This window comes from Ostrea edulis, chromosome 8, assembly GCF_947568905.1.
Source record: "Ostrea edulis chromosome 8, xbOstEdul1.1, whole genome shotgun sequence".
In the NCBI taxonomy this organism is placed as follows: domain Eukaryota; kingdom Metazoa; phylum Mollusca; class Bivalvia; order Ostreida; family Ostreidae; genus Ostrea; species Ostrea edulis.
Genome location: NC_079171.1, coordinates 21156360 through 21182465, shown reverse-complemented (window position 1 = coordinate 21182465; position 26106 = coordinate 21156360). Strand labels below are relative to the sequence as shown.

The 26106-nt window shown below is 34.5% G+C and overlaps 1 protein-coding gene across 9 annotated transcripts; it reads left to right on the top strand.

The window, feature by feature from the left end:
• Window positions 1-270: 270 nt before the first annotated feature.
• Window positions 271-25120, top strand: LOC125662321 (uncharacterized). 9 transcript variants are annotated; one of them, XM_048894499.2, is made up of 13 exons: window positions 287-399; window positions 491-512; window positions 1293-1401; window positions 1559-1594; window positions 6744-7551; window positions 9238-9398; window positions 9600-12958; window positions 13255-13347; window positions 13442-13505; window positions 13698-15311; window positions 17404-17444; window positions 19162-19396; window positions 19878-25120. In XM_048894499.2, exons 5-7 carry the CDS (start codon window positions 6863-6865, stop codon window positions 10253-10255), a joined length of 1506 nt encoding a protein of 501 aa, XP_048750456.2. In that variant the 5' UTR covers window positions 287-399; window positions 491-512; window positions 1293-1401; window positions 1559-1594; window positions 6744-6862; the 3' UTR covers window positions 10256-12958; window positions 13255-13347; window positions 13442-13505; window positions 13698-15311; window positions 17404-17444; window positions 19162-19396; window positions 19878-25120. The 9 variants fall into 9 exon arrangements, 8 of the variants coding, with proteins under 8 accessions (XP_056003115.1, XP_056003113.1, XP_056003114.1 ...); XM_048894500.2 differs by having other exon boundaries at window positions 1559-1609; XM_056147141.1 differs by having other exon boundaries at window positions 1559-1727.
• Window positions 25121-26106: the final 986 nt, after the last annotated feature.

The following is a 26106-nucleotide window of genomic DNA, read 5'->3' as shown; positions in this document are numbered from 1 at the left end:
GAATACGAAATTTTGAGGAGGATTAGAGAAATGTGTAGTATAAATAACACTACTTAATTAACGTTAAATTCGGTTCTGCAAAGAACTTGGAGTCGAGACGTATCTATCCCAACGCGTTTAAGATCGTGTCAACATTGAATACACGTTATGTTCTCCTGTATTTGCACAATCTTATAACCACAATCTTGTCCTCACCTGATACCCTGTGTAACCAAGTACAATCACATTTTGAAAAATAAATCTCGTTGATATTTGAATTACGTAATTTGTTTTTCAAAATCAAGACAGAGTTCTTTTCCATGGTATATTGATTCAGTCTATCAGCGATATTTAAATAGTTTGCTTTGTTCACACACATGTTGCACTAAGGGAGCAAAGACATTGATACGCTGCAGTAAGGTATGACTTTTTGCTTCTTTAAGCCTTACCAGTTACTGTTGTATATTTCATTTAAAATTAAAAAAAAAGTCAAAATGTTTCTGTTTTGTAGATGGAGTATATCTATCATTTTGGTGAGTAACATTACGACATTGAAATTTTAAACGCGCTTGTCATATACTAGTACTACAACGTCAATAGCCTATACACATTATCAGTAAAAATTTCCAAGAGTAGCATATCACATGTCGCAAGAACATGGATGTATCTCCATTTTTAGTTCACCTGGCAGTTACTGCGATTGGAAGATATCCGTCATCTATCGTGCAATACCATTTGAACAAATTCAACTTTCTTTTTCGGAAAGCATATGCTTATTTTTTAAAAAATGTAGAATATGGTATCTTGCAAAAATTATTAATTTCATGGTTATTGCAACCTTGGGACCTGGGTGGGGGTCAAAACAATAAAAGAGTATGCAATCTTCTTCAGCTATGTAGAGTCATAATGTGTAGGGATGACTTTACAAGTTATGTATATCTTTGGTATCATGAAACTTTTTTGGGGTGAATATATATATATATATATATATATATATATATATATATATATATATATATATATATAATAATAATAATAATAATAAAAGTCAAGAAACACAAAACTCGAATAACATTTCACTGTTAGCGCTTTCGACTTTAATGCCTCTTCAGACAGTTATAAAACATTTTATAACTGTCTGAAGAGGCATTAAAGCCGAAAGCGCTAACAGTGAAATGTTATTCGAGTTTTGTGTTTCTTGACTTTTATTATTGGATGTATTTACTGTATCAAATACCGAATTCTTTTTTACAAACTATATATATATATATATATATATATATATATATATATATATAACATTCTTTACACAGAGACATGTAGCAGACAATGTGCGTGTATAATCATGATGATTAAGGATTCCGCTACCAGGAATTGTGCAAGTTTGCGGCACTTCACCCAAAGCTGGTGAACGCTTCACATGTAAATATGAAATAGGATGTAAAACATACACATAAATCTCTACATTGGAATTCATGACACTCGAACTAGTTGCTGATGCTTCAGGAGCGAAAACCATACATTGAAAATACAATATATGTATTTTCTTATAATCCCCTTATATTCTTGAACATTGTAGAAGCTGAATGAAAAATGTGAAGAAAATGAACAAGGGGCAAGTAGCTATAGGGTAAACTGTTTGCTGGACTAGGACACTCTGCTGTTCATTATTAAATATGATTAACAACGTGAAGTGAGCTGAATCTATAAGTTAACACATAACGGTGTGACACTTCAACAGATATGAGGTGTCGTAAAAGTGCATACATGTAAAATATATTATTTTAGTAATGGTTATTATGTATCCCATTTTCCTGCTATTGAGTTCTGTATGACAAGATTGTGTACACATACATGTACCTGCTGTGGCCTTCAACACGACATTTAGATATATCAACGGCATTTTATCTATTAACAATTATAATGTTCATTCATATCCCGATTCCATATATCCTTGTGAGCTCGAGATAATAGCCGCCATGAAGTCATCCACATATTTCATTGAAAATGGATATCAAAGGCAAACTAACAACTCATTTTTATGACAAACGGGATGATTTCTGCTTCTGCATCGTCAACTTCCCTTATCTATGTAGGACTGTTTTCCATTATCACCTGCATATGGTGTTTATATCTCTCAACGGATTCGATACACAAGATCTTGATCTGCATATGGTCGGTTTTTAAATCGAGGCAGGCTACTGGCAAATAAGTTGCTGTTACAGGGGTTTCAACAGTCTCGTTTAAAGTCTGCATTTCGCAAAGTCTATCGCCGTTATAATGATCTAGGTTGCCCGTAAGCTTGACGTGTTTCATGCCGATTGTTAGGCTGTTGTTCGCACGCTGATTTTGACAACGGATACTTCCGTTTACCTGATCAAGACAAGGGTGTGACCGATCGACAGATGATGCTTACTCTTCCTAAGCACCTGGTCCCACCCCTGGTATGTTCAGGGGTCCGTGCTTGCCTAACTCTTTATTTTGCATTCCTTGTGCGACTTACGAGATTGATCACTTTCCGTTATCATCACCTTTTATATACGTGTATGCCTTATACCATGTGTTTGTTGTGAAATGCAAGTAGGTATCCCTGTGTGTGAAGCTATTTTGAAATATATTTGTTTAAAAAAAAAAGAATGTTAGCTGCAAATGAAGTGCAGAAACTATCTGAACTTGACGTAAAACCTATGAGTTAGAAATATGGCATGGTTCTAAATGAAATATTGCAAATATTAGATAAAAATATCATTAGGGTTGTGAAGTTAAGCATATACCGTTGCATTATGCACAATAATTTGAAAGAATAGGAAAAAAAACATGTATAATGAAATAATGGACATACACGTAACACCTGGTGAATACCATCTTGTAATCAATGTGCAAACAGTTTAGAAATCAATGTTCGGTAACATGATGCATATGGAATACGTATTCAATGGTAAATGTTTACACAGTCAGCCAACAGGATCGAAAACAGACTACCTGTAAATTTTGTCAGACATTTGCACAGAAATTGCATCCTTTTCATGAGGTCGGATAAACGAGACACTTGGGATAAGTTACTTACTCACCATCTGATCAATGTTTAAGGAGACAATTATTCCTCAAAATTAAATTAGTTATTTAATATATATTTAATGTATAACTAAAGAGGAATGAAGACATATCGATGTTTTAAGAATGTGTTATCCCACTGATTCATAATATATAACAAGGCTTGCAACTCAATCTACCCCTTTCCGTACCCCATGAGATATATTTTTCGATTAAAAGTTATTTACACTCCTTACCAGCTGATTTCAAGGCCCTCTTCAGTCCCGGTAATTCTTCTTCAATGATTAAAATCCTCTAATAACAGGTATCTATTCGTTGTATATTTTTAATAATTTTTTTTTCTGTCGAGAGTCATCTCATTCTAACTTAAAACGTTGATAAATTAGTGTTCTGTGGTAATGACACATGTAATTAAGCTTCCTGAAGCATGAAAAAATGGGAAAAGAGATATCATAGATCGGAGAAAAATATTTATTTGTGTTTCGAATTTCCTCCATTGTTTACGTATAGGTTATAGTGCAATATCCTTGATTTAGGCGCCTATGCTTTATCCTATTGTTCGAACTAGACCCTTGGAGCACAGTTTGTATACACTTGGCTGCGTTTCCCAAAAAATATCATGTACTGTTTACTTTGTAAACAATTATAGGTTTTATATATATATATATATATATATATATATATATATATATTATATATAAAGCACAGAAAATTTCACTTTATTTGGATACCCACTCCCGCCCTTACCCGGGGTTGAACTCACGACCTGCGGAATCATATCTCCTAGCAGCATGTAACCAGCGCGCTAGACCGCCCGACCATCTAGGAAAGTCATTATTATTGTTATTAGAGGATATATATATATATATATATATATATATATATATATATATATATATATATATATTGGGATAAATCTCCGATATAATCTTCTAGAGTGCTCGACGTGGCCTCACGGAGCTACATAAATTGACGATCAGATGGAGTTCAATCACATAACATTTATTTCTCTACAGGCTGTTTCGTGAGGGGATGGTTTCCCCTCACTCGTCGGGAGAAAAATGACATCTAACGAAAAACATCCGCGTGGCTGAGAATATGTTACACAGAAACATACTGGATAGTTGCTAAGCATGATTACACACAGGATTGAGTAAATAGAAATTTATGGGAATGACGGCAAGTGCTGACAAGTTCTGAACGCTTATTCAATGAAGATTTTTCGGGATGACATATTATAAAGAATTTCTCTAGAATACAGAGGTTGCACTTTTTTGAAATGTTTGAGTATGATGATGTTTTTCCTAAAATTTCCCACTTGATTTTGTAGTCAATATTTTTGTCTTTCAATGTCCATATGAATTTGCTGAGCTCGGTGGTATTCTTTTTCGTGGAATTACGGAATACCACCGAGCTCAGCAAATTCATATGGACATTGAAAGACAAAAATATTGACTACAAAATCAAGTGGGAAATTTTAGGAAAAACATCATCATACTCAAACATTTCAAAAAAGTGCAACCTCTGTATTCTAGAGAAATTCTTTATAATATGTCATCCCGAAAAATCTTCATTGAATAAGCGTTCAGAACTTGTCAGCACTTGCCGTCATTCCCATAAATTTCTATTTACTCAATCCTGTGTGTAATCATGCTTAGCAACTATCCAGTATGTTTCTGTGTAACATATTCTCAGCCACGCGGATGTTTTTCGTTAGATGTCATTTTTCTCCCGACGAGTGAGGGGAAACCATCCCCTCACGAAACAGCCTGTAGAGAAATAAATGTTATGTGATTGAACTCCATCTGATCGTCAATTTATATATATATATATATATATATATATATATATATATATATATATATAAAACGTCTGAAGATTTTAAAAATGAAAGCGCTTAGGTTTTACATCGTGTTGTCATATTTTATTTAATATGTTACCTATATATATATATATATATATATATATATATATATATATATATATATATAAATATTAGATGGTGTGGCCTGAAACCAATTTGCTTGTTTCATTTACGAGATTTTATCAATTAAACGCTCTAAGTAAAATGTTTATGGAGATCATTCATCATTCCCAAGTGTGCATCTGTGCTCTGACGTAGATGAGACACATTGCTGTTGTTGACTGGGTTACCTTTACACAGCAGAAGTTTATGGATTCATATTAGAATTGGTGGGTAAGATTTGGAGCAAAAAGAAATTTAAATCCAATCCAATTACAATGCATTAAGAAAAAGAAGAAAACACTCCCACAAGATATCTCCAACTTTTCCAAATTCGGAACTTACTCAGAAGCACTGTATATTTCAAGATTGAAAATCAATTATATTAGATTTTAAACTATTTGGAGATGATTAAGGTGACTGTGTCATGTAAAAGTACCATAATATTGGCATATGATTTATATATTGATAATAATTGATGTACCACGGACAACAGATAAATTTTGGAGATGCAATTTACACAATAATATTATTTATTTGCACTAAGCAGTAATCAGAATCTGTATCAGAGTCTGAGGTTTTAAGAAATCTTCATAATTGGGGACAAAAATGTGAATTTCAGGACTCCTAGGGGCGGAAACAAAACTGCCCAAAATTGACAAATTTTCAAAAAACCGCACAAGTGTAAGAAAAGCTAAATGCATAGAGATGTAGAGCAGGACGGCCTCAGCCATGATTGTAAATTTCATGATCCCCGGAGTAGGGGTTCTGACCCCAGGGCGGGGCCAAACTTAGTATATGATATTTATGTGTAAGTTCGCTAATACCGTATTAAATCTAAATGCATACTTAGGAATAGCAGAAGAAGATGTGCAGAAAATTGTGAATTTCACAACACAAGGTTTTGACTCTAGGATGGGTCCAGATAAGTCATATCGTTTAATATTTTAATGTCAATACACCTATTATACTATGTAAAGCCTTTCATCAGTGTATGCACTTTTGAGGGCATTGAAGTTTTAAGAACATAACTTGTTTTATACTGTTGGTGAACATTATAATTTAGCTTAAAGATTCAGAACAGGATTTTTTTTCGATATTTCATAGCCATTCGGAGCTGTAATACTTTTACACTAGTACTCAGGTGATCGATAATGCCTGTGGGCCTTTTGTTTCAATGTTGCATCTCCCAGAGATTGAAAGATTCGTTAATCTTTATGTAATATCTCCCTACTGAAGAAAGCTACATTTTAATGATTTTTAGAATTCATTATATACATCAAAATGACAAATTAAAACCCTTTGTCACATTTTTATGTCCACTTCCTTTAAGTATACTAAGTGAATAGTAAATATAATAATACGCTATTTCATCGCCAAGATACCTGCCAGTATGTAGGTACTAACCAAGTTGACGAAACATTTTACCATAAAAAGGATCTCGCTTTTTTATGTTGCACAGGTATAAAACGTCACTCTGGTAGTTGATACTCAGATATTATGGCATTTTTTCCCGAGATGCAGCTGCTAATATATTCTCAATCAAGAACAAGACTACATGTCAAATTAGCAAGCTGTAGTAATTACGTTTACTTAAACCATGAACGCTAGGATAATCCATGACCCTTGGGTCAGCATTACATTTGAGGAAGGGGATGAAGAGTTCAATTATGCCGATTTTAAAACGTTCTACTAAACCACATGTATCCAACTATTTTTTGTTGATTTGTTAATCCTTTCTTTTCAGGATCGTATGGAATAGCAGCTGTACTGATTGCAGCAGTTCTTTGTGGTCTTCAAAGATGGTTTCGAGAAGACCTTCAACGATGGTTGAAGATAGATGTAGAAGAAAACCAAAGAAGTGCAATGTTTCGTTCGGCAGAACGCAATGAGTCACCATCTATTATTGTCCAAGGAATTGATGGAAGATTAAGGGATTCTGCAAGAGTATTTTGCCTTCCTAGAATACCGACTACATCATTAAGCCACACTCGTTTGAATGATGGAAATGTTACTCGTGATACCGTTTCTGTAGTCAACCATTTCGGCGGGGTACAATTTTCTAACCATTCCTTAATGTTATCACAACTTTCAACATCATTCCAAGGTACAGGATTAGCTCAAATACAACGTGGAATACCACAACATGGACGGATGGGACATATGATGTTACTTCCGGAAAATATGAACAACATATCATTGTCTAGAAACAGATTGGACACAAGTCAACGCATCAATAGAATTTCCGGATCCAGAACGAACCGAGATACTGATTCCAACGGAGATAAAAACTCAATTTGTCACATTTTATTGCGAATCCTCTACTTTTGTTTAATGTCCGTTTACTTATATGACTTTTGCGCTGATGCAGTATTGTCATCTCAATACTTCGTCAGGGGAGAAATCAAAGACTTCATTTTATTGATAGCACCAGGAACAACATCTGCATTGGTCTCTATAATAATTATTCATTGTATAGCAACGACACATATAAGCATGTCCTGCTGTTTTGTCTTTCTAGTATTTGTAACATCACCTATTACCAAAGCCCTAATGTAAGTATCCTTAGTGGTTGTAATTGATCGATTTAAATTATAGAAATATCATATCGTACATATATACCATCATTAAATATAGTAAGCAGTATATACTACTGTTAGAGTACAATATGAATGTTATGACCGTGAAAATTGGAATCGTGCCAAAAAATCTTCGATTCTCAACTTTGTTAACTTCTTATGAAAACTAAAAAGGTTGAAAGCATGTTAATTATATGCTAAAATACAATTGAAGTACCTTCACATCGTAAGCTGACTTCAGACCGGGAGACCTTGACATTGATATATTACTTTCTCTAAAGTGCAATGTTAAAGCAATACTACATGTAGCTCTAAATCTGAACATTTTATTTTGAGGTAAAAATTTGCTATTATGATTGTTTTGTATGTGATTTTAACTGTAATCATTGATATAAATTTTAAACTAAGTATAAGATTTTATCAAAATAAAAAGCTTTCGGTTCAAATTGAATACATAGCATTCTGCAGGGATGCTTACTCCTCCTAGGCACCCGAACCCTCCTCTGGTATATCCAGGTCTTCGTGTTTTCCCAACTATCTATTTTGTATAGCTTAAAGGGGTTATTGAGATTGATCACTGTTCGTTATCTTCGCCTTTCATGTAGAAATTTTTATACGGGATAATAATGTAATTTTGTTTCATCCAGAGCATCTAAATACATTAATCTTTACAATTTTGCACAAATGTAAAATACAAAAACATTTCTGGTAATTCGCAACTTGTTTTTGTTGTACATTGCATATGAAAGAATAACAGGAATACCATTGGGTGAATTTGTCATTTATTTAAATCAAAATGACTATAAACTAAATTTTTATACATAATTTTAAACAAGAAATAATTGGATGGGCTTAAATTAGAAAATTGACTAAAAACTATAAATTGACTAGATATAATTTAAAACAGGCTGACTAGTCACATGACACGGCAAAAAGGTGGTGCACAAAACACTAACAGTAAATATAACAAAAGTGGTACACAAAACTATAAAATATAAAGGATGATTGATTGAATATTGTTTAACGTCCCTCTCTAGAATATTTCACTCGTATGGAGACATCACCAATGCCGGTGAAGGGCTGCAAAATTTAGGCCTATGTTCGGCGCTTAAGGCCTTTGAGCAGGGAGGGATCTTTATTGTGCCATACCTGCTGTGACAGAGGACATCGGTTTTAGCGGTCTTATCCGAAGGACCGCCCTATTTAGTCGCCTCTTACGACAAGCAAGGGGTACTGAGAACGTAACAAAATTAAACGGCTGGAGGAGGGAAAGTGGTGGTTGTCGAAAATCCCCATGGCTTGTAAACAAAGAAAAATGGCCAGAATCATTTGAATAGGTCATAGGCATTTAATTATTTTGCTTGGTCAGTGAAATCGTATAACTTTAAAGAGGTATCACAAGGGGGAGGGTGATTTGAGAAAATTGTAAAATATCTAAAACCACATTACAACAATAAGAAACTTTCAAAATTTGAATACAAAGCAATTTATTGTACCTATGAATGTTTTTAAACACAAATATCAATAACAAAAGTTTATTTACCTTATTTTCTCCGTCATTGGGACGCTAAATTAAAATTACAGCTAATATTGCTTTAAGGGCCATACTACATATGTGTATGTGTATTTTACATGTAGTTCTAAACCTTTTCAAAATTTCAGTTATGGTTGGATGGTCAATACTGGAGAGCCGTCTTGGTACAAGCACTGGTACTTCCATGTTCTTACTTTTTTGCAGTTGGTTGAAGTTTGCATAGAAGGAATCCCTCAGCTTATTTTTGAATATTACATAATTCTCACAGAGAACCAAACAGTATATCAAAGTAAGACTTGTTTCATTTAAAACTGCATAGAAAAAGCGTGGTACAGATATAATGCCGAATGATATTCCCGTTTTTATTTTCAGTTTGTCAGAATATAGCACTCATTATTTGAATATCTACTTTTAAAAAGATTTTGAACTGCGAACCTTGGCTTTATCGCGAATTAAAGAACGCCAAAACAATGTTATATATTTTTTTTAGGTATCCAAAGCCTACAGTGGTGGTATATGACCATTTCCACGGTAGCGGTGTTATGTTCTATTACATCTGTTACAATAACCCTAGACAGAGAAGAAGATACAAGGGAAGTGCTTAAAAATAGAGTAAACAGACAGATTGATAAGGAATACTACTGGGAAAATTATAAGGATCAAAACAATGGATATTGGTATTTTTACTGTGTAGTGGTATTCATTGGAAGAGCCTTGGAGTTTCTTCCACGTTGTGTCATTTATGCTACGTTTGCAAAGGTCTTTGGTCTGAAGGTATTTGGATGCGTCATGGCAATGTACGCAGTATTCTTTTCTATTATCTCCATGTTTTGTTTCCGAAATGTTCATTCCAACGATAAAAGTTCCCTCTTTCTTATCAGTAGCCTAATTAGTGTTATTGCAAACCTTTTCTATTGCTACGAATGGAGTTTCCGATTTCTTTGGGAAAAGAAGATTTTATATACTCTGTATTTTCTTCTCTTCTATGCTGTGAATGTGGCTCTGTGTATCGCAAATATTTCATTTTTATGTGGAATAATTGTCTATTTACCCATCACGGCCATACTACAAATATGTTTTCTTTTACTACGAATTAGATTAAGACAAAACATGAGAGCTGGATTGATGAGAATATTAAATAGATAATTCAATGCTTGCTATGAACGTGGCTATGGGTATGTTCATCTAGTATGCAATAGAAGATTTAAGCTTTTATTCATTATAAATGCAGCCTTATTTCACCATCAGCTTTCACAGCACCACAACCTTATCCCTGCCCCCCCCCCCCCCCCCCCGAAATAAAACCTGCTGCTACTACGATCAGACCTTGGTACATCACAAGAGAAACGTGATGAAGTCTTCATAAGCATAGTGTGATCTGGGTAGGATCTTCATCATCGGGTAAAATCTTATCAAGAGCGGGATAAAAACGCCTTAATCGTAGAGGCAGCGTGGAAGCATCGTAGCGAGATGTGTATGGTCGCGGAAAAAGCGCATTGCAGTCGGGGCCTTACTCAGGTTATCTTAGTTATGCTTCAACCACGCCTCCACTGCGATTCCCACACTATCCTGCAAGACGTTCAAGAAGCGTTCTATATGCGAGACATGATCGGCAACAGCATATCGACATTGTCGTACAGTCTATAAGCAACATTGTGATGTGACCTTGCATGTCGTAGCGGCAACGCGGTATAAACGCCGTAAAACCGACGTTGGTCCGTGTTTAATCAAAATGAAAGCGTGTCAGGAGCGCTTTCAACATCGAAGCATCATACTCCAGTGGAAAGGAAGACCTTAATTTGCCAAATTGTTTGGTTTCGATGTCGATACGCTCCCGATCGAATACGGGCTTTTTTAATATCGCAGCCTGATTGATGTGATTGGTATGATCTTCGTCAGGTTAAGGAATGTATAGTGTCAGGTTGGGTATTCTTTTCTTCCTTTGCTTAATATAGATCTATTCCTTCAGTAGCTCACCTGCTTCCTGTTTTATTTACAGTTTCAGGTTTTTGTATCGACTAGTATGGTTTGTGTAATCAGCGAGGTGAATATTAATTCTTCATATTTGTACTTTTTTTCTTTACTTTGAATTTTGTACGTTGAATATTCATTCTGCTCTTAGATTATTGATAACGTTAAGGAATTGGAACTTCTGGAGTGTGAACAACATTCTTTGGCAGGAATACAAGGATAACATTTCAACACGATTTATAGTCTATTCATAGACTTTGTTACCTGTAAGATTTACATATACATGTATATGAGGGTAAATCAAACCAATTTCTAGATGTATTTATTCGTTTTATTAATATTCATTTTGCTCAATACATTCTTAAATATTGAGCTACCTTAACTTGTTTTGCACATATGGATTCAGTTGGCTAAATAATTGTAATTTTTTATCTAGTGATTGTCTTTCAAACAATGCATAATTTGCGCGTTTTACCTCTGTTGGTCAGAGCAGTGGATTCAGTATCTATCATTTGCATCCTATGGTGTGTAACTTTTATATTTGGTTATATTTCATTGTCTTTCACAATTAATTTTGCAGTCTAAGTTATTATATCTTGAGCAGTAAACGGAGTTATCCGTAGTTAAAATCAGTTTGCCAAGAACGGCCTAACAATCGGTATGAAACACGTCAGACAGCATTAGACTCAATGATAGGTTGTATTAAAGTCTGCGAAATGCTGACTTTAAACGAGACTGTTGACACCCCTGTACCATCAACTTGTTTGTCAATGGCTTGTCATGATTTAAAAACTGACCATACTGTACGCAGAACAAGCTCATCGAATCAATTGAGAAATATAAACACCATATGCGGGTGATAATGGAATACTGCTACATAAATGTAGGAAGTTGATGATGGAGAAGCTGAAATCATCTCGTTTGTCAAAGTTCAGTTGCTAGTTTGCCGTTAACTTCTACTTTCAATAAAATATCTGAGTATAAGCAGAAGTGGACGACATTGTGGTGTTCTTTATTTAGAATTGATAAGTATATAACGAATCAACATATGAATGGAAATTATTAGTCCCCCACCGACGAGGTCGAAGGGGACTTTAGGTTGTATTTTGGATTCTTGTCTGATTTAAAGTATGGCTATAAAGAGAAAGGTGAAGATAACGAACAGTGATCAATCTCATAACTCCTATAAGCAATACAAAATAGAGAATTGTGCAAACAAGGACCCTTGATATGCCAGAGGTGGGATCAAGTGCCTAGGAGGAGTAAGAATACTCGGTCGACCGGTTACACCTGCCTTGGTCCCTCTATCTTGATCAGGTAAACGGAGTTATCCGTAGTCAAAATTAATGTGCGAAGAACGACCTAACAATTGGTACGAAACACATCAGACAGCATTTAACCCAATGATATATTGTATTGGCAAACTATATCGTTATAACGACCATAGAATTTGCAAAATGCTGACTTTAAACGAGACTGTTAAATCCCCTGCACGATTAAAAAAATATATATCGTTCCTTGACGTCCTCTTAAAGATCTACTTGCTTGTACACCAATTCATCTTATGTGTAGCAATTGTTCATCATTTGTAATGGAAGGGAAACTTATGTATCATGCGCTACGAAAAGAAAAATAAATTCATTCTATAAATCAGAATAGAATATGTGACAGAAAACTTAAAATTATGAACTTGCTGGATGATATTGATCAATATGACAATCTTTTGTTTATGTTGTTTTTCTTAGAAAAATAAATAGACCGATCGCTTCAACAATCTGGAACTCGTGCGTTACTGAATCTTTTCACCATGGTTACGATAGTCCAAGGTGAAAGATGGGGGCTTGGTAGAGTACTTACTGGATCCAGCAATCGATCTTTGTAAGGGTTTTTATGAAATTTAGGAATCCAGTATAGGTATATTAACAATATCCAAACTACTGAAAGCGGACGCAATGTGTAATAAATTGTATCTCTCGTATGACTTTTCGTTCAATACTTCCGGAAATGCAAGCAGCAAATAAGTAAAGATATATATCCGTTTTCTCCAGTTGATAATAACTCTACGTTAAAGTCGCGATGGTCACATAAAATTTTTTCCGTTTCTAAATCACCATTTATGCATGCTGTCTGGAAGGCTGTGCATCCATTAGCATCTTGTGAATTCATCATTTCAGGACACAGATCCAGTATGTGTCTCACTAAGAGGCTATTTCCACTTTCACAACCAAGGTGAAGCAGGGTCTCTTTGTTGTACGTTTCTTCATGAGGTATCATTTTGACATCTCTAACAAAATATAACATAACTTCAGTATCTATATTAGAGACTGCGTAACGTAAGATAGATTTTCCTGTTCTGTTTAGCATTGTAGCATGTTGTGGATATCTGCAAGAAAACCATTTAGCATGGGGAATATTTCCGTACATTGTAAGTATGTATAACACAGTCTCACCTCTGTATGAGCGTTCGTTTGGATAAAAAATGCAACCATCCCTATCGATGAATAATTTGCCCCTAAATGTAGAAGTGAAAATCCTTCGGGATCCTTTAACCCTAGTGCCATTGGAAATTCGTCAATCACAAGGGGGAAAAAAGATATTTGATTTTGTTTTGTTGCAGGTACCACTACTGTATTGAGAAAGAGGCCATCATCTTGTATCGCCACTCCCATATCCCGAAGCAACTGAAATATTTCTATGGATCCAACTTTACACGCTTGTAGAATTAATCCGAATTCCTGACAAAGATTGTGGAATGTTTGCAATTGCAGATTACTAATAAGTAACCTCAAAAGTCCGATTGCTTTAGCTTTCAAATGTTAGATACTAGTAAATAACGGCAAAGACTTGAGAATTCTTCACTCATATGGAAACGTCACCATTTCCGGTGAAGGACTGCAACATTTAGGCATGTGCTCGGCGCTTACGGCTTTTGAGCAGGTGGGATCTGTATCATGCCACACCTGCTGTGACACGGGTTTGGTGAAAATATCAATTTTGATATTTACAAGGCGATAATATCACATTTATTATATATTCAAATTGATAACATCGTTTATTCACATGTCCATGTCTATTGCACATATCAGCTTGCAAACATAATTATTCGTCATTGTGTCCCGCGGGTGGATAGCATCGTATTATCAAATAGTAAGTTTGTTTTAAAATGCACATTATAAAATAAGTAATCAATAACCAGAGTTGGATCCAGGAATTGTGGTTAAGGGAGGCACCACTTTATGAGGCAGGGGGTATGGGGGCGAAGCCCAGGTGTTAGCCAGGGGTCGAAGCTCCCAGAAGCTCCTGGATTTTACAGATTTTATAGGGCTTGAAATATATATCCTATTTAGTCTTTTGTGATATTTTCTATCATTTTTATGAGGTGAAATTAATAAAATGACGCAAATTTTAAGGGTTTTTGGAAAAAATTAAGTTCTCGCAATAAAGTAATTCAAGAAATCAATATATTTTGTCATTTATTTCTCCAGGAGTGGAAGAAATTATTGCTTCTTACATTGTTTAGTACATTTTTCTAAACAAGATATCACGTTTTACCTTAAGTTTGAAAATTTTAGGGGGGGGTGGCAGGTTGCGCCCCCCTTAAATCGACCACTGATAACTATTCTAAAAACTTCAATGGACTATAAAGTAGGTCAGTACATGATCTACTGAGAGAAGGCTTCGGACTTCACAGGATTTGATCATGTGACCGTCCTCCCTACTCCATATCCCAGTGACATTTTCTAAATGGTCATCTATTTAGATGATGATTGCGAAGGTCGCTCCCGAATAAGTGTCTGATTGTTTGTCAATCAGTTTCAGGTATGTGAATATTTTGAGACATATACATATATACACATATGTTGCAATTAAAATCCAACCAATCTCCTCTATCTCAAAATATGTAAACAAGGACGAAATGATGGTCATTATTGAATTATCATTATCTGGAGAATAACACTTTTAAAAATCCTTTTTATCAGATTGAGTTTTTAAAAGGTAAATACGGACACATTATAAATACCCCCGTCTTCGAGAAGATCGTGTGAATGTAAAGTGCATCGACACGGCAATGTTTGTTAACACTGTGCATGGTTAATCGGCCCACAGATCCTTTAAATTACAGACTATTTTTCTAGTACTGTTGATCTGAAGAAAGAGAAACCAAAAGGAGGGAAAGGAACGCACCAATTGAACACCTAGTTTGTTACTACGGATCTGCACTTTCCTCAAGGTCTGTAGATTTCAGGATTTGTTGATCACCTGATTTACTCAGGTGTCTTACGCTGTAATGTTATCCGTGATGGTCCGTCGTCATGTGTCCCTATCGCTTAACATTTTAATATTTTTTTATGATGTCCAAAACAATTCGGGGGAGCATATGTACAACACATTTACCTAACAAATGATTAGAATAATTATTGGAGTTCGCTTAGGTTTCCTTCCTAAGAAGTCAAGTTTAATTATAATACAATTACAGTCACTTCTATCTTCGCTGCAGACGAACAGGAACAATAACGTTAATAAAGAAACCAGGATAGTGTTACTAACCGATTGTTAGGCCGTTTTGGCACAATAATTTTGACCATGTATAACTCTGTTTACCTGATTAAGATGTGACCGGTCGACAGAGGATGACTCCCCCTAGGCACCTGAACTCCCTCTTTTGTATTGCTTAGAGAAGTTGAGATTGCTCAATGTACGTTATTTTCACCATTTTTTAAAACTAAAAACTGAAAACTGGAATAATATCTTCTTCGGCCCTACTTGGATGAGTATTAAATAAACTTTGAACTAATAGTAAAGAATAGACAGACGAATCAATACGAGAAATCACAAATATAACTTAAGTAGCTACAGACTGAGTGGTGTAACGTAACAATTCTATTGTTTCCCTTTACAGTCTCTCTACCGTCCTGTCACCTGGGTATATCACCGAGACACTATCCCTGATACAAGTCAATACACAATACTGAAGTCATAAATACACAATGAATCAAACAAATGCGCTGAGTGGCTTAGCTAACAAAAAAAACTTCTGTTGCTTTCCGACACGACCCCCAAGCTTGTCTTAAATACCAATTCAATGTTACAAGTCAAAAGACCCCAATCGAGTTCGAGTACTTAACAGACTAACGGTGGATGACAAGTCGGCTCTATTTATACCCTCTGAACTCAGGTTGATCAACAATGATTGGTTACTTATACTGCAATTGTGATTCGATGGCTATGAAAGTTGAAGATAACGAACAGTGATCAATCTCTGATTTCCTATAAGTATAATATACAATGTTGATTGTATTAAAATTACACCACCTTATTGGTCTATCATAAAGTATGTTTCAATCCACTCTTCACTAGTTTCATCACACATATGGTCGCTATCGTATTAGTCCTTCCGTCCGCCCGTCCAAGCTCACATCTCCTAAACATATCATCATTTATAAACTCATCTCGAATGTTCCTTTAAGACGAAGACTTGTGGACCAAAGTCTTTTATAATCATTTTTGGAAAGGTCACTCAGAACATATAAAAGTTACTTATTTCAACAGTTTTGATATAAAAGTTCTCGTATCTTACACCTTTCATCAGAAATTCGACATAATTGATTTTGAACCAAGACCAATTACGAAAGGTCAAGGTCACTCGAAACATACTTTCTATCAGAAAGATCATTGTTTGGTTATATCTGATCAATACCTGTTGTAAAACTGTTGAGGCTTTGAACAGGTAATGTTCATATATCACACGAGTAAGTAACAGGCAAACGACTTTCAGACAAAGGTCATTTCGGAAAGTTCAAGGTCACTCAGAACATGTACTTTATAAAGTGATAAAGTTCCAATCACTTCAACAGTTTTTGAACAGGTATTGATCATTTATCACACAAATATATAACAGGTACATGACATTCAGACAAAGGTCACTTAAGGTCATATTGGCAAAACGCAAAAAACTTTACTTCAATATTTCAACAGTTATTAATCTTTAAGACCAAGGTCTCTCAAGATCATTTTCGAAAGGTCAAGATTAATCAGAACATATACCTTATATGAGGAAAAGGTCCCTTATTTCAACAATTTTGGAATATATCACACAAATATTGGCAAATTACTTTCAGACACAGTAACTTAATGAGTTTGGCAAGGTCACTCAACACAAACCCTATATGAAAACATTCATTTCAACAATATTTCAGCAGGCATTGATCATTGTGTCATTCGTCAAATGAAGTTGATTAAATGCAGTTCGGGGATCATTCATCTGTTTTACTCATATTGATTTTTATTTGAAATTTGTTATTTAATTCTTTGTTTTGTTTTAGGAACTGTTCAACCGTGTGTTACCTTAAATCGTGTTTTAGAGGTAGGTAAACACAAATTGTGAATAAGTGCGTCATGTTTAGAAATTATGATTCTAGAAAACCTTCACCTCTTAACAATAGCATATAACAGGCAGTTATATCTCTTGGGTCAGAATTTATTATTAAAGATTAAAGGTATAGGACTCATAATAGTTCGCCGATGAAAAAGTAATAACCAAATGGTATAAAAATCTACTCTTTATTCTAGTATATTCACACATAAGCAATCTACATTACTACCAATGATTATCTCGAAATTCCCCATACATTTTCCAAGATATGCAGAAATGAATAAAGAAAAATTATTATTATTTTTGTACTTGAATTTTAGGTAGACTTCCACACTGAACCACTAAACAGAATGTGCATTGCACTATGCAATACCGTATGTGATATCTCTTTTAGTCACCGGTACATACATGTACAAATAGCAATGTAAATACCAAATGTAGCGAGGGAAGCGAATAGGAAATCGGCCATTGTGAGTAAATAGTGTTTATATGGGTCGCCGTCTATAGTCGAACATGGTAATTACCGTTTTTTTTTAAATTTATTTACATAAACAGTGCTATCATTGTTTGTTTTTCGATTAGACAAATTATGATACGTTACATCGTTGACAACTAGGCCTACTGTCACGGGTGCGTTTCGAAAGTAAATAAATAAGAATAATTAAATTTAACGTGGAAATCATATTTTATTTTAATAAAGTAATTTTATTTCTTCATTTCATTATTATTTTTGAATTGTGATATTTATGTCTTCGGAAAGTGGGGACACGGCAATAAACTGTACTTGACATATCGAGTTCACTGGGGAGATGAAGCGTAATTCGATTCAAAGGAAGAAAATACAATGTGTAATTATTCATAATTGAAGGTTCAAACTTTTCATCTGTAATTTTTTTATAAATCAGTAGAAACTGACCACAAGTTATACATGTATGTCGTTACAAGGTGTGGGTCAGTTGTGGTGAGTGTATTAAATGAAGACCAAAACAAAATGCATATTTATGCTCTAAGCCTAGCAGTCAATATAACCGTTTTCTCGCAGTTTATCTCGGTCTCTGTCCAACTGCTTTTCGAACAAGTACATGGACAAAGGCGAGTAGGGCTTTTCATGGTAAATTCCTTGCGATGACAAAGAACTGTCCACGTCTTTTCCATCACACCGGTACCTTCCTTCGAAAAATTGACAGAAAAAACCTGTCTAAATCCTTTTTACTGACAGTTAGTACACCTTTAATCGGCACAAAACACTTTAATGTTATGTTATTTTCAAGCCATAACTATGATAATTGGCTTTTTGTCGATTAAATCTAATCTGTTCATGAACTGCCTAACAACTGTTTTCAAACCTTCTCGCTCGAGGTCGCATTTGACGACACACATAATGGCGCGTAAAATATCAAAGTAAATAATGCATATCGGAAAATTTAAATTTCATCGCTTTCAAATTCAAAAACTACGCAATATGTTTTATTCATAACACATTTATAGTAGTTTTAGGGCATGAAAAGAAGTAATGTTGCTGAAAAAATATTTTGAAAATTAGAAACGTGATATTTCCTTTAAGAACCTAAATCTATGCCAATTACATGTACATATACTACTCAGTATATGGCTTAGATACAGTGATTTTACTGGCGAACAATACTGATTATATGTATGTTCTGTGTAGAGTGTTAACTAATGTACTCTTTTGTAACGTTTAACACAGGGTTTCATCTCTTCCAATACTTCTCAAACCCTCCGATAATCCCATCATCAACGATTCAACGCTATGAATATCTGTCCTATTTGCTTTGAAGAAATACGAAATCCCTATTTCTGCATACCATGCAGACATATATTTTGCTACCATTGCATTACTGCCTGGAGAAATGGCACATGTCCACTCTGCCGAGAGAAGATCATCTCCCAGAATCCTGTCCGACAGGCGTTAACTGCTGCAGGTAATTCATTTTTGTGTACGTTCAGTGTATGTTTTCTGCTTAGAATTAACTAGAAACTGGAAACAGGAGTGGTACATAGAAATGTAATAAATAAATGTTGGGTGTTTTGTTTGTTTTCGTTATAATATTAGAATTAACCCAACGATTCAACGATTTCTATGTCAATATTCGATGAGTTACAAAACAGTTGAATTGCAACGAAATAGAAAAAAGTGCACCCTAATCTTACAATAAAGATGGCGATCGTTTACATTTGATTAGTTTGATTAAAATATGGTGTCTCTTTTAAATCATATATCATGACCTATATACCTATATTTTGATTGGTTAATTATGGATATTGAATTTCGAGATGCGAATTTCAAATCTCGAAATTCGAATCTCGTATTTTAAATATCGAATGAGCCTTCCGGAATTTCGCACGTAATTCATCCTAACATTCTTAATATAATATAAAGTGTTTTATTGATTTACTTCACAGAAAATATAGCAAATGCACCACATTACGCCGAAAGAAGTAAATTGTTCTTTGCTGTCCTGATGATCGTCTTCATTCTTGTCGACATTCCTAGTTCATCTGGATTCTTACGAAGTGTGGTGTACCCTCCATGTTGTGATTTGATTCTCATTGTATGGGAAATTGTGTACATTGTTTTGATTGCTATATTGATGCCCTTCAAAACCTTGTATAGGCTAGTTGTTGAGATAGTTGTTTATGAACTTTATGATATTTTGCTTGCTATTTGTTATATGCCAGTAGGTATTGGGAATATCTTCATTCACTTTCCCTATAATCTATATGAAGGACTGAAGACGTATTTCTTTGATAACAGTTGGCCAGCTTTACTTCAGAGAACAGTGCACATCGGACTTCTGCTGGTGTTCTTGGATTCCGTGATACAGATGCATTTATTGAGAATGTTTGAAAAGATTCAACTGACACACAGATTTCAAAGACTGTGTAATAGTATTATAGAGAGCATAGAACGTCAAAGAAGGCCTGCTTGACTGTTATTTCAGTGTATATTTTCAACAGCATGGAACCATGTACAATTACATTAGATTGTACCAAGTGATATGGCGGTTCGCGCCACCACCAGGAAACCCGGGGTTGATTACCGATCACGGGGACGCGTCAAATTTAAGTAGTTTGACATTGACAACCAGTGGTTGTTCCTTCACCAAGTGTTGACATTAGAAATTAAAGTTATTAGTATTTCAGATATCGCTTTAACATTGGAGATTCCGGTTTACGATAGACACTAGCAGGATTTGGAACCCTTATAGCTACGATTATAAGCGGAAGTTTTAGTGTGTTGCACTTCACCTATGATAGAAAATGTATTGATGGGGATGTAAAATAGTAAACAAACAAAAATACTGCATATATATGTTTCCTGAAAAGTACTATTACAATATTAGCGTGAAAGTACTGTTAAATATTTTCATTCAGACGGAAGGGTCTCTTTCGAAATTCTGGATAATTTCACAATGAAAATGCTTTAGAAAAAAGGTGGGTTGGAATGCTGTCTGAATTGTGTAATAACATGTGTGAGGCCGTTCTTTACATGCTGTTTCACTACGAATTAATCCGTAAATACATTACACACAAATATTTACTTGCTTACAACATATACATATTTTGTTCGGCATAAACAGTAAGATCTATTCAAAGTCTATATTCAATATACATGTAACACACTAAATGATGATTATTTTCTGCAATACATCAATACAGCGGATCTAAACGTTGATAACATGATATCGCATCTCTGGTGATCCTATAGATAAATAGAAGGGGGGGGGGGTTATTCTCCATCCATATTCCATGTTATCCAGTATTGAAAATTACATGTCATAATTCCACGATAAAAATGAAATCGCCAAATACCATTAATACTACTAAAAACATTGGTCTAGTTTCCAAGAAAATTCTGGTTCGATGTTGCAGATATAGAATGCTATATTACGGGTACCTGTAAAGTGCAAAGCAAAATCGAAACGAAACGAAATCTACCGAAACGAAAATCACCGAAACGAAACGAAACAGATTGTATAACCGAACTCTTTTCATTATGATAATTAAAAACGGTATCTTAGGTATCTGTGAAAGTTGCCATGTATGAATAAAATTCGCCTCCCCTTTGATGTAGGCATTCGGCTTGACTGATACAAAGTTTTAAAAGTTGGAAAGGGGTGAGTAAGCACAAAGTACATATCCTAAGTTGATTAAATAACATGTGTAATTAGTTTTGGTCCATAAATTTCAGAACGGAGGGTTACGGTCTCAGAGGTCTGGGGAAACACACTAAACGAGGGTGGGGTCGCCGGTGTTGGATCCACCTTTGAGTGTAATACATGTTTCAATATGTTTTGCACTAAAGACAAATCTATGTATACATGTGGATATTGTGTATTTGTATGTAGTATATCAAACGGTGGATTCTGAGTTTGTCCTCCCTTTCTCTTTGTAATTTCTGCTTCCCTTGTTCATAAGCCTTTTCATTTTACAAAATCCTCACATCTTCCTGATATCATTGCATAGAACATTTCCGTTTTCCGTTCCGTTTTCAATTTCCCGTCTTAGCAATATCCTAAATGTATAGAGTTATCTTTAAACTCACTACATATCAATAATAATTTTTAATAATACATGTACATATAGCTTATCGAATTGCATTCATATAATATGTTATACTATTTAATGTTTTTCCATTATTGAAAGCACTCGTACCTCAGCAGTTAGAGATAAAATAAGGGGTTAAGAGTTCTTCCCGCTTTCAACTTTCTCAGACACCAGCTTCTTCAAATAATGTGTCTATACCCAAAGGCGGATCCAACGCCGGCGACCCCACGCTTCGTTTAGTGTGTTTCTCCAGACCTCTGAAATTGTAACCATCCGTTCTGAAATTTATGGATCCGAAACTAATTGCAAATGATATTTAATCAACTTAGGATATGTACTTTGTGCTTACTCACCCCCTTCCAACTTTTAAAACTTTGTACCAGACAAGCCGAAAGCCTACATCAAAGGGGAGGCGAATTTCATTTATATGTGGCAACTTTCACAGAGGCCTAATTATTATAATTAAAAGAGTTCAGTCATACAATCTGTTTCGTTTCGGTAGGTTTCGTTTCGGTGGGTTTCGTTTCGTTTCGGTAGATTTCATTCCGATTTCGTTTCGCTCTTTACAGGTAACCATTTATTATTAAATAAATAATGGTAAGTTACTAACTAAATATAAAAGCTTTCATTTTTTACTAATCGGTCTAATGTTGTAAGTATGGGAACCTTTATGTCGTAATTCTCTTTCTTAGAGCAATATCAGTCAGTTCAAATTTTTCAGGACATATTCAACTTAACAATGTATGGTATGGTTGCAAATGTCTCAATATGCTAAACAAAAATAATTTACATATTATGCAGTTATATTTGGAATAAAAATCATTCACCAGCATCTGTTTTATTTTGTGTATATTGCCTTGGTCATTTTTCACATCTGCAAGAAGCAAACGACTTTAGTTGAATTCAAATATCCGGATTAGTCGAACTCTGTTGTGGTGGGAAAAAAAACTTGAAATTTTGCATAGAATATACAAATTTTACACACAGGTCATTGCATTGTCAGATAGACCTGCTCTAAAACCTCATAGTTATTTGGGATTTCAAACATTTCGGTTGAGCATCACTGAAGAGACATTATTTGTCGAAATGCGCATCTGGTGCATCAAAATTGGTAGCGTATAAGTTTTACCTGATAAGTAATTCTGAAAAAAAAATTAAATAATGAAAAGTGATCAAACATGGAACAAGTAAATTTATTCCTATGCGTTAAGAAGGATCTGTTGTGACTAGAGATCTATTGAAATGCATTGAGGGCTACAAATATATCGTAATTTGTTTTTCAAATTTTTGAAACTTCCGAGCACCAGTCTACGCCCATTCTCTATAACAAATGGAACACTTGGCACTAGGATCAGCTAATTGTGGTAACACCCCCCCCCCAAACAAAACCACCTTGGAATCTCCATAGAGTATACACGTTACATGTATATACATGTCGTTGCATTATACAGAGGGGTCCGATAATCAATTTTCACTATTGGTTTTTGCGATTGGTCAGCGTCCGTAGTTGTCCATGGTCCGTTAACAATTGAACATTTTTAACTTTCAGATAACTGCTACTACAAATATTTTCAAATTTGTTATGAAGCATCTTTGGGACATGCACGGCATAAATTGTAAATTGCATCACTCCTGCACGCCTGGGGTTTTTCGGCTGAGCAAAAACTGCCAAAAATTGACAAATTTTCAAAAATCTATTTATCTACTACCGCACATGTAAAAAAAAAACTACATGCATAGTGATGTAGAGCAGGAAGGCCTCCACCAAATTATCATGACCCCCAGGGTAGAAGTTCTAGAACGACTCAAGGCAGGGACAAACTTGATATATATTGTGTATATGTGTGAAATACTTACGTAATAGCTTCTTTAAAACTATTGAAACTAAATGGATATTGAGAAGGAGTAGGTAATCCTCTACCAAAATTGTATATTTCATGAATACAAGGATAGGGGTTTGGTTCCAGGGTGGGGCTAAACTTATAATAGTGCTTATTGTCTTTATAATTTGAAAGACATCCTTAAGTTTGCTGATACAGTATGAAAGATTCGGGGGCATCTAGTTTTTGGCCTGCCCGTCCTACTGTAGCAAAAGCTTTAACCTTGGTCATATATTTTACCACAAGAGGTAGACCCTTTATATTTGGTACTTTTATACCTTTTCATGGACAAAAATATATGCCCTGGTTAATTTATCATTGACCTTTGACCAACTTTTTAAAAATTCTAATATAAGCCATATTTTTCAAATCGTAAGAGGTACTGTTATAATATTAAGCATGATTATTTGTGCATTCTTATGTCAGAAGAACTTCCCAACGATATCAGATTTGTTAACCTTTTGACAATGACCATTGACATAGTATAAGAAAAATTTCAATAACAAAAATAACCATGGTCATGTCTTTTACAACTCAAGAGATACAGCTTCGCAGCATAATTAAGGTTCCAGTAAGGAGGCGTGTCCTAATCTATACAGGAATGTGTATTGTGACGTCACACATAAACAACAAAACATCGCAATCCTTCAAAATATCAGAAAATAAAATAATTGATGTTTCAAAATTGCTCGGAAGTATAACACTACACAAAAACCAACATTAAGTTATTTTTTATCGTTAATTTAATCTGACACCTTGGGATATAAGCAAAATATGGATCGCAATGCACTTTTCATCATGACGTCATCATGATAGTCTGACGTATTTTATTTGCAGTAAGTGGCAGATCAACTGTTGTTTCTTAATGAAAAAATATTTTACAATTAAAGTAGGGGTCTAGTAGCGTGACGTCATTTCCGGATCGAACTCTGGTATTGGTTCACGTACTATTATTATCAAACGTATTTTTACATTTACCTGGATGTTTTTTAATTTAGAAAATGAATACAATAACACTCAATCACTTATATTTGAGTAGACTATGGCTCCAATCGTCTTTCCATTTTTTGTCATCTAATTCACACATAAAACCAGAGGTACATATTTGTTTAATTGATATACAGGGGTATTACATGTTAAAATTATCTGTAAATTAAAAAAAATTCATGATATGCGATAATGCACTTGTGGAATTAAATAAAACAATTCTGCACTTGTTATATATTTGTTATCTTGTTATATATTTGTTATCTTCTATTATGTGAAAATCATCTTCAAAATGGTTATTTTGGCCAAAAAATGTAAATATAAATTGAGATGCTGTGAAAATATTATGCTGAGAAAGGGCAGATTTTTTAAATGTATTTTAACAAGCATTCATACATGAACATAATATGTGAGTTTGAATGAAAAATCACAAGTCAAATTTTTTAAATATTCATATTAGTGGTGTTGCAGTGCCGTATTTTTGACTGCCGAGGGCCTGTATTGAAATCAATTTTGTACCACCATTATTAAAAAACATGAAACTGTGTTAAAATTTCACTTTTAATTATTTAGTTAAACATATTTATTTCATATTTGAGGAAAAAAATTGCAGCATCATACCTCAAACAAAATTTTATGGACATATTCTAGGACTTCTTCAATGAATTCTGATATTGCCGTTTGACAAATTGGGGTACACGTAATAAAAATACCATAATTTACTCATTATACTGACAACCCCCCATTTTTTTGTTTTTATCATACCCTCAAATGAACAATCTAAGTATTTAAACTCAAATTTTTGAGAAATCACATGTAGGTCCAGGACTAGGGACCTACCTTAAATGTTTGCAGACTATCAATTTTATAACAATCCTTTCTTATAAACTCACTGAAATATTTTCTATTTATCCCGTAGGAAAACATTAATGCTTTACTTATTGATAAGAGGGCAAGTGGGTGGGTCTTAAATATTGATGTATTGCAAAGGCATAACTTTAATGCATCGCAATGGAGTTTTTAAAGAGAATCAAATAAATATCAAGCTATTTGAAAGTGCTGCTATCCTGATCAAATTTTAGAATAAATCTAATTGACTTTAATGCAGTTAATTGACCGACAAAAAATTCAACACTCCATACAATATTACACATGTATTTCAACAATTATAAATCGAAATCTGTAAACCTCCGCAGAGTTTTATAGCTACAGAGGTT

Bases quoted from the DNA above. Each gene is read 5' to 3' on its own strand.
- LOC125662321 (XM_056147140.1), top strand. From the start codon at position 491: ATGGAGTATATCTATCATTTTG. The intron at 513-6,743 runs GTGAGTAACATT...CTTTCTTTTCAG, and splicing joins GGAGTATATCTATCATTTTG to GATCGTATGGAATAGCAGCT. The intron at 7,552-9,237 runs GTAAGTATCCTT...TCAAAATTTCAG, and splicing joins CCTATTACCAAAGCCCTAAT to TTATGGTTGGATGGTCAATA.